The sequence below is a fragment of the Labrus bergylta genome, chromosome 5, assembly GCF_963930695.1.
Source record: "Labrus bergylta chromosome 5, fLabBer1.1, whole genome shotgun sequence".
NCBI classification, from domain to species: Eukaryota; Metazoa; Chordata; class Actinopteri; order Labriformes; family Labridae; genus Labrus; species Labrus bergylta.
In genome coordinates, this window is record NC_089199.1 from 17,278,701 (window position 1) to 17,291,037 (window position 12,337).

The window sequence follows — 12,337 nt, forward strand, 5'->3', positions numbered from 1 at the left end:
GATGCAGGTTTTTGGACGCTGGATGAAGACAAAAGGTACAGAAACAGGTAGAAGACAGGAAACTGGAGGGTAAGTTAGCTGGGTGGGGCCAATAGTGCTGAGTGAGACTGATCACTGTTCATTCTCTTGGCAGCCAGTCAGTGCATGTGCCCACTATAGGATCATGGTCAGGATGGCAGCATGGGCAGAGCCGGGCAGCGTTTGCCAGTGTGCCAGGGACAGAGGGGCATGCCTATTGAGAAGCAGTGTGATGGACACAATGGGTGCGACAGACTTGCTGCATCAACAGGCTTTTTGCTGCTGTGGCCAGAAATAAACCATAAATACCCCTACTGGCCTCCACCGATCGCTCGCCAGGCCTCCACACCCACACACACCCTCACACTGAGACGGACAGAAAAGAGAGAGAAAAGAAGGAGAGCGTGGCTTGTACCTGGTGCAGTGAAGCACAAGCCATCCAGGTAAAAGAAATGTAGATCCTCCTTCCCTTCAACAGGCCTTTGTCTTCGACTTTCTATCCATTCTTCTATCTAAACCCAGAGGCTAGCTTATTAAATAGTAATTGGTATGTGTTCTATTCATGTTCTTCTCATTAGGACAGCTTGAATAAACAAGTAATGAATGTGCAAATTCTCTTCCATATGCTTTGGATCTGAGAACAACATTCAAACTGAATTGTTCTGCTAATAAATGGACAACTTTTTCCTAAAACAAAAGTGTTTTTGAAACACTTCAGTTTTTCTCCAACCTAGGAGTGAAAATATATCAAATGTGTCCAATAATATCACTACAACAATGCAATTGTTGTGCTTTGTAGAGGGAAAATGACAGAACAACAGGGATCTCCAGACCAGCTGCCTGCAGAGAAGAGCCAAGGAGGAGCTGGAGCCACATATAAGGTGAACAACAACCTTTCTGGTGACTTAGCGAGTTATGAACACAAATTAATATTTGTGTTGACATTAAAACAAGTCCATGAGTTGGGCTTAAATACCATTTAACTCTTTTTCTTTCTTGCAGTTGACATTTTTTGAGTACGAGAACTTCCTTGGAAAGAAGGTGGAGTTGTCTGGTGAATGTAAGGATGCATGGGAGAAGGCACAGAAAATTGGCTCAATCATTGTGGAGTCAGGACCGTGAGTCCTCCTATTTACTTGCATTACCATTATTAGGATTAACATGTGCTTTTTCCCGTATATGTAATTTTTTTCCTTCATATTGTCAGATGGGTTGGGTATGAGCGTCCAGGATACGCAGGAGAGCAGTTTGTGCTGGAGAAAGGAGAGTACCCTCGCTGGAGCACCTGGACCAACAGGCAGAGCAGCTTCATGCTGAGCTGCTTCAGGCCTCTCAAAGTGGTCAGTATTATCAGTGCAATATGAGCTCATGAAACTTTCTGTCAAACATGCTGAAACGTGTTTGTTTTCTTCTTCTTCAGGATAGTGCAGAGCACAAGCTGCACCTGTTTGAGAATGCAGGCTTTGAAGGTAGAAAGATGGAGATTGTTGACGATGATGTCCCCAGTCTGTGGGCTTATGGTTTCCAGGATCGTGTGGCCAGTGCTAAGGCTATCAATGGAACGTAAGATGGAACCTTAAATACTATTTACTGAAGATATTTCAATACACACATTTTTTTAAAAGAGAATTTAAAATGTGTATTTTCTAAGCATAAAACTAAATGCAGCACATTATGTGGCCCTTTCACTGTCCCAGAAATGTAATCCTTGACTCTGTCCTCATCCCTCTGAAGGTGGGTTGGATACTCCTATCCAGGCTACAGAGGGCGCCAGTATGTGTTTGAACATGGAGATTTCAAGCACTGGAATGATTGGGGAGCCACTGCACCTCAGATCCAGTCCGTCCGACGTGTGCGGGACATGCAGTGGCACAAGAGAGGGTGCTATATTGCCCCTTCCCCTTCCCCTACACCTCCCAATCCTAATCCCAATCCCAATCCCAATCCCAATCCCACTCCAAACCCCAACCCCAACCCAAAACCCAAACCCAATCCTAACCCCACTCCCGACCCCAAATCCCAAACTCAACCCCAACCTTAGCACCAGAACTCCAGCACCTCCTACACCAACTGGGACAGGACTCAAAGTCCCCAGTCTCTCTCCTGCACAACCTCTTAGGCTATAGAATATCTGACATGCTCTTTCTGACTACTGGAACTGAATTGACAGTAATTGAACATTTAAATCTGTTGGGAATAAAGGTTTTGGCCCTGATTTTAGTTGTCTGAAAATAATTGCATGTGTTCTCTTATTTATGCATCAAGAAATGGGTTTTATTGAATTATTTGTATTGTAATGGTTGAGGCAGTTAGGAGCCATATTTATGTTAAATCTATTTTTACAAATGATAATTAAGCTATATAAGTGTATTTTATTGCATATCTCAGTCATGCACAAATTCAACTCAGCACAAACAGAGGACCAAGAAGACCAAAAGAAATCTATTGAAAAGCATACTGAAATAATGATCTAAACATGACAACATAATGCTGAAAGCTATTTGATATCAGAAGACTCTTCTTCAAATTACCCCAATAAATTGTGAAAAATACTGAAGAAACTAAATGTAATCAGTGGAAAATATTAAATACTGAATGTTTTTATCATTTTTCAACAGATATTAGATATTAGATTGAGGCTAATTGTCACCACAAAAATAAAGCCATTGCACACGGACAGTCAGCTTTTAGACTTTAGAATTCCCTAATTGTATTTTTAAAGGGAAGGCTGAACTAAAATTGAATAAAGAGAAAAGAAAAACTCTTCACTTCCAAAAAACCCCACCCTGCTGTCAGCATGCATGCATTACATCATCTGTGGTTCAGAAGAAGGTCTTTAAGTCTGAGATAATTGAGAACAAAACGCATGCATTACAATCTAGGGTACATTATTTGAAAGACAGAGGTTATTACCAAGGAGAGGCTAAAAAAGAGCTACTGCTGCCTCACAGCGAGTTAATGGTTATTAGAGCTTTTAATTACTAAGGTGCAAAAGAAAAGCTATGTCATCCTCTTAAATCTTTCATCTTTTGTGGGTCCCCCGACTCTCTGGGTTCTTTGAACTTAATGACCGGAACTTTACTGTCAAACTAGTGACAGTAAACTAACAGATAATCCTTTTACGAAATAAAATAAAATCGTATCCTTTTTTGGCACTCAAATTGTGTTATCACTGTTACATATTAAATTGATCATCCCTTATTGTTGACAGTTTTCTCTATAAATAAAATATTTTACGTTGCACGAATCTTCCAGGCTTTCCTTTTTGAGGGAAACGAGTGAGGGAGTGCCAAAACATGAGTCATTGGTTAAAATAACAAGTAGACCCGCCCATACAATTCCAGTCATCCAATCAGGCTCCACCTTCATTCAGCAGGCTCGAGAGGGTGGCGACAGACCCCAGACGCGCAAAAATTTGAAAGTTGACCGGAAACAACGTTGATAGGGAAGAAAGCTTAGCATGTCAATGTTTCCGAGAATATAAAATACAGTTTTTAGCTACCTGCATGGCACTTAGGTGAGTATTATATGGTTCTGTTTTGTGTCTGTAAACATAACCGAACGGCAATCATGAAGGTTGCGTTAACATTTTGTTTGTTAGTAAAGTTAGCAAACGCTAGCTAACGTAGCATGCTAAATGGACCCCTTGTTGACATTTGTTAACATCCTCAATTGGTCCTTCTTCAAACCTAATTGTACATTCTGAGGTGTCGTCATTTTTACACATTAAGTCTATTCTTTCTTTCACTTAGACCTACTGTTTGTAATCCCTTAGGTTACCTGTTGTTAAGAAACGATGTTGAAGTTTAAATATGTGAGTCAGGGAAGCCTGAAAACGATGTCTTCCTCCTCGGACCCCATCACCATCCGCTGCTCACGACTCAATCAGGTGTTTCAGGTAAAGTGAAGTAGTGTGTGGCGTGGCTGTCCTGAAGCCCCGGAGCCTCTCTCAAACTATTTGCACAGTTTATAGCACCACCACCAAGTATCTGACTTCCTTGTTTATGTGTTGTCCTCAGGGCCGAGTGGGCCTGAGTGGGCAGCAGGGAGGATGCACTTTAGGTCGGGAAGAGTTTCTGGAGGCTCTCCTGCTGCTGTACCAAGAGTGCAGCTCACCAGAGTTGATGAAGATACACCATGTGGCAAATTTTGTCAAGAAGTGTGAGCAAACATTTTCATACACAAAGAAGTCTTGTTTATTTGTTCGGCCTGTTAGTATTTTGCCAGTCAAATGAGCTGATAACAGGCTGCATTGCAATAGTTGATGTATTTATTTCAGCTTTTCAAATGTACTGTGTGATGATTTTTAGCGTTTTTTTTTTGTTACTGTGTCTAGTTCTCATGTGAATTGCACACCTTGACAGCTCCATAAAGATAATTCAAAAATAAAATACAGATTATATAATAAGCAAATCAAATTTGGCGGCAGTAGCTCAGTCTGTAGGGACTTGGCTCGCCGGCTCAAGTCCCGGTGCGGACCAAATACGGAAGTTGGTCTGGTAGCTGGAGAGGTGCCAGATCACCTCCTGAGCACTGCCGAGGTGCCCTTGAGCAAGGCACCAAACCCCCTCCCCACCATCAGCTCTGGAGCGCCCGCTGTGGGCAGCTCCGTCACTCTGACATCTCTCCATTAGTGCATGTCCATAGGATTCTGTTTGTGCATGTGTGTATATTTCAGCATGACTTACAGAGTGTAAAAACTGAAATTTCCCCTCGCGGTATCAGTTAAGTAAATCTTAATCTTAAATCAACTTTTAACAATATTACTATTGTATTTCCAACACCATTCAAATGGTGTATCTAAATGTTCCTACTATGTTCACAATTTTACAATCCTAGCATGTATTTCACAGAGTTCATCCTCAGTGTTTGTGTCTGTCTTTCAAAACAGTTTCTGAGGTGGTCTCTGAGCTGCAATCCCTGCAGCCTTTGCTTCATGACTTTGAAGTGTGCGGTGTGGTTGGTCGTGGGTACTTTGCTGAAGTCAAAGTAGTCCGGGAGAAGGCTACTGGGGATGTTTGTGCTCTGAAAATTATGGACAAGACACTCTTACGCACTCAAGAAAATGTAAGATTCATATTTTTTTTTAGTAATTTAATGAAATGATGTTTGAATGTTGAACTAGACAGAAAATTTAGAAAGTGTTTTCCCCCATTTTTTACATTTATGATTTGATTTATCTACATAATAGTTGGCCTTTGTAGCACATCATTTTTACACAGGAAAACCGAATGTAAAACTAATGGAGAAGACTGTGTTCAGTTTAATAGTTCTGTTACAGTGGCCTGGTATTGTGCATGCTGTCTCACTGTCACACTGTCATGTCTTACTGAGACAAGAAGCCATTGTTGATGTTGTTAGTACCACTTCTGCTTTTCTTGCAGGGATCATTTGAAATACTTTTGGGCAAGAAGGCATACCCTGTTTTAGCGTTTCTCTCAACCAGCATCAAGGGCTAAAAGAAAAGCTTGATTGCTGAAAAATACATAATAGATAAATGCAAAATATCATCAAAAACTTAGACAGATTTCTGAAAACCTTGATCAATTCATTCAAATGAACTAGAGATGAATAAATAAAAAACATCAACACTGCCAAATATAAACTACAAGACTGTCATTACTTGATCAAGATGAATAACACGAATATGATAAATTAAAGAAAAGCATGTACAAAATGGTATATCTGAGACTCAAAAAGTTTTACACACATATGTAAGGTGTTCTTTTTCACTTTTCTTCATAAGCTGCTTAACTTGATATCCTGTGTTGCAGTCTTCAAAAGGCCCACTGGAGGGTGCTGTATCATTGAAATAGAAATCTGGGTACATTATTTCACAGCTGTGCACTCTGGCATGTGACTAATAGAACAAATCTGAGTCAGAATAGTACATGAGCTGCGACAGGGAAGAATCTGGAGAAAGCAATACAATAATCAACTCGTATGAACAAGAAATGTTTTGCTCCTGCCACCTGTCACTGATTTTCAAGTTTCCACTAAAACTAAAAACATGAACTGAAGCTCGGAAAAGAGTGCATGAATCCTTGTTGTTAAAATGTTATAAATGTGAATTTAGTTACCATGCAGTTAAAAAGAAAAATTAAGTACATTTTAGATTTCATGTTCATCCTTCTGAAGCCCCCAAAACAGTTGCTGCACAGTAAAGATGTGTTGTACCTATTTAATGTTGGTATGTTGATTGCAGACCTTGTTAATCTTTCTCAGGTGGTTTTCCATGAAGAGGAGCGGAGGATTCTAGCTCTGAACAGCAGTCCATGGATCCCTGAGCTTCTCTATGCCTTCCAGGATAAAGATAATGTCTACCTGGTGAGACCGTAGAGTCTTTTTTCTGACCTCGTGGAGCGACTTACATTACATTTGATTTACACTCGCAAAATGTTTTAGGGGCTTTTTATAAATTCCTGTAGGCAGAAGTAAGGTGTAGATAATCATGCTGAGCTAATGGCATACACTGTGACGTACTTCGTGGGTGTTATTAATTTATCTTCTACAAAATATTTGATCAAACTATACATTTATGTCAACGATGTAATATTCTAGGTGTCAATATCTAAACCAAGAATAAAGTATTACAAAGGCTGTATTTTAAAAGAGTTACTGTTATATTCCACATCTTAAACCATATTTATCCACCTTTCAAAACTCCAAAGCTGGTGTCAAAGGGTCCTGCTATGGCTTTTAAAGAAAAGCTCAGGTTGTCCGTTTTTACATTCACATTTCCCTGTTTTTCTATTCCTGTATGTATTTTTGCACCTAAATACTAAATATTTTATTTTACAAAAAAGTGTACAAGACAGCTGTGTCGGAAGGTGTATTTTGTCCTTTCTGTCACAGCTGTGGTTTCCATAATGAGACTGATTGAACAGTTGGATCAGTCAGAATAGTACATGAGCTGCTGCAGGAAGGGATATGAAGTGAGCAAGGAAAAGGAACAATTTGTATGAAGGAAAAGTGTTTCGAAATCTGCTTTAGCAAGCTTCTTTCAAAAGACCTTCGAGCAACTTCGGAGTTTTGTTAAATTCGTATTAGCTGGCACTATGGCAGATAAGCGCCACAAGGGTTTTTTCAAATTCCTGACCACTTTCATTGCTTGCACTCCACTGCACAGATCTCGAACCTAGCTTACTGCAAACATAATCACAGTGTCAAAACCTAGAATCTACGACTTTTGAAGAAGTCAGAAAAATACAACTTTCAAGAGCTGAGCTAATGTTTCCTGTATATCACACGTACATAAAAACAGCCAATGGGTCTCTGTAGTTACTGTGGAGATTCAGAATGAATATTCTGCTTATTTGACTCTGGTGAAGGAGCTAATCAGGCAGATTTACCAAACTGTTAATGTCCATACAATAGCCTAATTGTCAGCCATAAAACCCAGTGTCAATTTCCTCCCCACAGAGAGCATCCAGTGTTTTTATCCTGAAGACTATTCAGCTCACAAAGAATCTATAATTTCTCTGATGGCCTGTAGACAACACACATTTTCTGCACAGCCAAGCCTTTAACTGTATCCTGCGCTTTGTTTTTCATTCCCTCACCCCCTCTTATGCCTCCCTTCTTGCCCCCCCCCCCGCATATATTTCACTAATTCTTCCTCCTCCTCTCTTTTCACTCCCCCTCTGTCTCACCCTTCTCCCTAACTGAGCATGGAGGAAAATACAAAGCATCCATCTTTATCTGTGTGTCAGAGAGGCACCCAGTCTCCCTGTTGCTAGGTAACACTGGAGAATGCTCCCCTTCATTCAGACTCGCCAACCATTCATGCACCAGGGGCACTCGCCTGTTATGGCTGTATGGCTGCAACCATATAGCTCAAATCAGCCTGACCAATGACTTTCAGCTCAGAATGCAAAAAGCCGAAAAAAGAAGCTGTCGTTAAACGTGCCCAAGGTTGATTTAAAAAACTTTGCACATCCTTGATGACGTCTCGGAGTTTTTTCTTGTTGTTGTTTTGGCATGTTTCTCTTACTGTTAACATCTTGATTTAACTCATGATCAAAGATACAGATGCAATTGCAGTCATTGTAGGTGTGTTTTTAGCCACTGAAGACCCATCCTTTGACTGCAGTATCACTGAAAAATCTGCAATAGTAGCCTGTGTTGCATAACTGAATCCATAATGAGAAACTCTACCCTACGAGCTTAAGCTGAATATAGCGCTTTGATGTTGCCTCAGAAACACACGTGCTTCTTCACTTGTTGCTTTGTGTTTACTCCTAAATATAAACTCATCTATAGGCATTCATAAATGTTTCAATAGCACGTGATAACTTAATTATAAAAACAAATCACATGATTATTCCATTTTCAAGTGTTAGCCGTAGTTCTATAATTATCACTGCATATTTATGTGTTTGCAGGCGATGGAGTACTTGCCAGGCGGCGACCTGATGTCCCTGCTGAACCGATACGAGGATCAGTTTGATGAGTCTATGGCCCAGTTTTATTTGGCTGAGCTGGTGGAGGCCATTCATGCTGTTCACCTGCTTGGATACGTCCACAGGTACAACACCAGCTACTAAATTCAACCTCTAAATGATGAAGGGTTGACGTTTTAAGGCTTTGAGGAATAAAGCAGAAGTATGGAAGTGGAGCAAGACATCCTAATTTGGTTTTTGTGCTCTTAAATCCTCCCTAAATATAATTCTTTGTTTGCCTTTTGTTTTCCCTTGAGGGCCAAATGCTCATAAATCAGAAAAACATTAACTGGACATGAGAAATGAAGCATTGTAATTTAACCTGAAGCACTGAGTGTGACTTATGTAACACAAAAACATTGCTGGAGTTTACAAATGTATTCCATTATCATCAGAGTGGCAGACATATAACAGTACTCAGGCTACAAACAGCTCTGTAAAAGCACTATCAAATCTCTTCTAAACTATCCACTTGCAGAGATGTCAAACCAGAGAACGTTCTCATCGATCGGACGGGTCACATTAAGCTGGCAGACTTCGGATCAGCTGCCAGGCTGACTGCTAACAAAACAGTAAGTAGATTACAGAGTTTGCTGTTACTTCAATGTGATTCACAGTGACATCATTGTGTTTTATTAATGTGTATCCAGGTTGCTGTTTCCACTATGCCTGTTGGGACTCAGGACTTTTTGTCGCCCGAGGTTCTGGGAGCTATGAATGGGGGCTCCAACAACTCCTATGGTGTTGAATGTGACTGGTGGTCTCTTGGAGTCATAGCCTATGAGATGATTTATGCAAGGTCACCCTTTTCTGGTGGCACTTCTGCAAAGACAATCCACAACATTCTCAACTTTCAGGTACATCAACTGTCATCTAGCCCTTCACTGACATTTGTCACTCGTTAAATGTGATCTATGATGGTCTATAAGTATATCCTTATATCCTATAAGTTCAATTAGATAAACAGTCTATTCCCCGTCCCCAGTTCAATAATTAAAAATGTCTGAATAAGGTGAAGAAGTATCTGCTCAGTCTGTGCATAAGGTATTGAATCTATATCTTCAATGTTTTTGCCACCAGCGGTTCCTTAAGTTTCCAGAGGAGCCTCGAGCCAGTAAGCAGTTTGTAGACCTGCTGCAGCGATTGCTCTGTGGAGCTAAAGAGCGCCTGGGTTTCCAGGGACTCCGCTGTCACTCTTTCTTCTCTGGTGTAGACTGGAACAATTTAAGACAAGGTGAGGAGATTCTTCTCCTTTGAGATCCATTTTTCTTTGCTTAATTTGGCTCATACTCACACAGAGTAGCTGTATCTGCATTGCTGGACAGATAATGTAAATATATATATTGTTTATGATTTACATTATTGTTCTGTGTGTGTGTGTGCTTGCACAAAACCACCAAACAGCAGTTGTGTAGTGTTGTCCCTACGTAGTAAAATAATGAGATCCTGTGTGCTGTTGGCGGTAGGCCAGCTCTTTACTGAGGAGGAGAACGGGAGGGAGGCAGATACGAGAAGCGATGCAGACAGAGTAAAGATCTGCAACTCATCTGCCTTTCATCGGATACAGCACAAATCTTTAACGCCAGCGACACACACCACCCACACTCACCGCGACGGAAATACACGTGCTTTTGTTGCACGTAATTGTTGCCATCAAATGTGAGACACTGCTCTGAATGACAAGGAGTTTGACATTTTCACCTGAGCAGCTGTGGAAAAACATGCATTCATAACATAACATAGCATAACATTCACATTTATGGGTGTTTTCAGTGAAGCACATTAAAAGAACCGCAGCCTTCGAGTGGTTCTGTGACTCAAACAGTATAGCTGCAGGGCTGATGAGTGTTTATTTTTGCTGTGCTGAATACCTTATGGCATCAGATGAATAAACCTCCTTTTTTGTGATTCCGGAGCAATTATCAAACATTGTTATGCCGGCCACTACCTCTGAGCTGTTTTCTGATATAATGCTCCTATCAGTGCTGAATATTAATTAATCTAATTGTTTGTTTAAAATCCTCCTGATTATGCCCAGACTGTGATACAGTGATTGAAATGTAGGAGCTTTTTGTGCTTGTGTTTGCTGAAGAGGAGATTTATTGATTTATTTTTTCCTGAATGTTAATTATTTAGATTCATTTTCTTTCATTAATAGATATGAAATACAATTCAGAATCATTAAGATGAATGATTTATTTCAAAATGCAGATTTGGTGAATTGATTATTACACACTAATAGAGCTTTCTACTTCAGCGTTGCTCCAGCTGATTAGCTTGCTCTGCTGCAGTGAGGGAGAGTGAGTGAGAATGTGTATGGGAGAGAGCAAGCAAGGAGGGGAGAAGGAGGGACAGAGAGGCAGCATGTGCATCAACGCGCGACTTACCGCACTCTAGGCTCCCACCACTGTGCGCCGTTCCTCCTCCCTTCCTTTCTCTCCCCCTTCTCCTTGTTGTGTTTTTTTTTTCTTTTCCAATATTTTCTTACTAGTTTATTGGTTGCTGCTTCTTTTTTTCCCCTCCTCACCCTCTCTTACTTCGTCCTCTCAACCCTTCTCCTGCAGTTCTCCCGCCTTTTGTTCCTGCATTGCATGCTGAAGATGACACCTCTAATTTTGAGGAGCCGGAGCAGGCAGCCCCCCGGCCAGCCTCAGCAGCCCAGCGAGGAGCTCTTCCAGCGGGCTTCCAGGGCAAGGATCTGCCTTTTTTAGGCTGGTTCTTCAGTAGAGCGTTGACGACATTGGCCAAAACTGAGTAAGTGCTACCTGTTTACTCTGTATTGTTTGGCTTTTCTTTCAAATACAACCCCTTTTTTCCCTGTAAGCAATGCAGAGACCTGCTGCATACATCTCTCCAACACACCTTTGTCGATTTACCACTGTTATGTTAATTTACTCCTTATTATGATAACAAGAGCTATTTTTTTGATGACCTAGTGTTGTGCCCTGGGCAGTACGTGTGAGTCCCTGTCATTAGTGTTGTGCCTGTAAGGGCCAAAATGGGTTTGGCCATATGCTGTGTCAGACAAGGAGCGAGGGAGGGAAGGGATCTCCCTGTTCTCTGGCGCTCTCTTCCTTTGATTCCTTATTTTCTGCTTCAGGATGGCACTAAGTTGATCCGATGCATAGATAGATTAAGTGAATGGACGGGAGTATGTGAGCTGTCTTTATCTTGCCATTGGCGCTGATTGGTATGCGGCTGAGTGTGTAAATGAGGTTTGCTGAGAGGTGGAACCCCAGACATAGACACACTCCCACCTCGCTGCTGTTATTGTGCTTTTTCTGTCACAGTGCTGCATAATGGGGCTCCTGACTTTTACAGCGTGCGTTTGGGATGGTAATTATCCCTAATGGTGTTTGGCTTTTTAACCTCTGATTATAATGCATGAGACCGGGTTTCATTTGTGTAGCCCTGTGGCAGTGCACTAGCAGGTTAATGGTCCTGGAGAATGCGGATCATGACAGCAGCAGTAAGAGAAGGGAAGAAAAAACGCTTGCAGATTAGACAGGGAAAAGGATGAGAGCTCAGATTGGGGGAGAAAATCTATTTCTATGGTTACAACCGTGATGTTTTTTTTCCCTAGTCCCCACCCCCATCTTTACCAGTCTCCTCTCCTCCTCTCCTTTTTCTCTTTTTTTTTTCTAATGTCTCTGTCCCTTGCTGTTACACCATCAGTCATCTGCTCATGGTTTTTAACTGAAGCCAGTCGTTGCCTTTGCTGCATTTGATCGAGAAGAGCTCATAGAATGTGTGAGGTGTGTGTGTGTGTGTGTGCACTGTGCATGCATGTGTGCTTCCACATTCTTCATTAAAATACAAAGAAGGAAAAAGAACTGAATGAACCTAAACACAGCAGAAATGAATTGCTAATCATTTGT

At 41.2% G+C, this 12,337-nt stretch overlaps 2 protein-coding genes across 11 annotated transcripts in view; both read left to right on the top strand.

Annotated features, from left to right (window-relative positions):
- Positions 1–46: 46 nt before the first annotated feature.
- On the top strand, positions 47–2,233 carry LOC109983939 (beta-crystallin B3). Its single transcript, XM_020633891.3, has 6 exons — positions 47–461; positions 818–899; positions 1,021–1,136; positions 1,226–1,358; positions 1,439–1,581; positions 1,753–2,233. Exons 1-6 carry the CDS (start codon positions 181–183, stop codon positions 2,057–2,059), a joined length of 1,062 nt encoding a protein of 353 aa, XP_020489547.2. The 5' UTR covers positions 47–180; the 3' UTR covers positions 2,060–2,233.
- A 1,185-nt stretch (positions 2,234–3,418) lies between these two features.
- Positions 3,419–12,337, top strand: part of cita (citron rho-interacting serine/threonine kinase a) — a 36,260-nt gene continuing 27,341 nt past the window's right edge. For all 10 annotated transcript variants that reach the window (XM_065955027.1, XM_065955031.1, XM_065955030.1 and 7 more), the window contains exons 1-10: positions 3,419–3,535; positions 3,794–3,916; positions 4,038–4,179; positions 4,910–5,085; positions 6,244–6,345; positions 8,403–8,545; positions 8,938–9,031; positions 9,110–9,316; positions 9,540–9,693; positions 11,024–11,213. In XM_065955027.1, the coding sequence (XP_065811099.1) occupies positions 3,815–3,916; positions 4,038–4,179; positions 4,910–5,085; positions 6,244–6,345; positions 8,403–8,545; positions 8,938–9,031; positions 9,110–9,316; positions 9,540–9,693; positions 11,024–11,213 (1,310 nt within the window). In that variant the 5' untranslated portion in view covers positions 3,419–3,535; positions 3,794–3,814. The remainder of the gene's footprint in view (positions 3,536–3,793; positions 3,917–4,037; positions 4,180–4,909; positions 5,086–6,243; positions 6,346–8,402; positions 8,546–8,937; positions 9,032–9,109; positions 9,317–9,539; positions 9,694–11,023; positions 11,214–12,337) is intronic.

What these genes read in the sequence shown, in the direction of transcription:
- LOC109983939 (XM_020633891.3), top strand. Translation starts at nt 181, where the DNA reads ATGGGCAGAGCCGGGCAGCGTTTGCCAGTGTGCCAGGGACAGAGGGGC. An exon ending in GAGCTGGAGCCACATATAAG is followed by an intron (nt 900 to 1,020) that starts GTGAACAACAAC and finishes TCTTTCTTGCAG; the next exon opens with TTGACATTTTTTGAGTACGA. An exon ending in GCTTCAGGCCTCTCAAAGTG is followed by an intron (nt 1,359 to 1,438) that starts GTCAGTATTATC and finishes CTTCTTCTTCAG; the next exon opens with GATAGTGCAGAGCACAAGCT.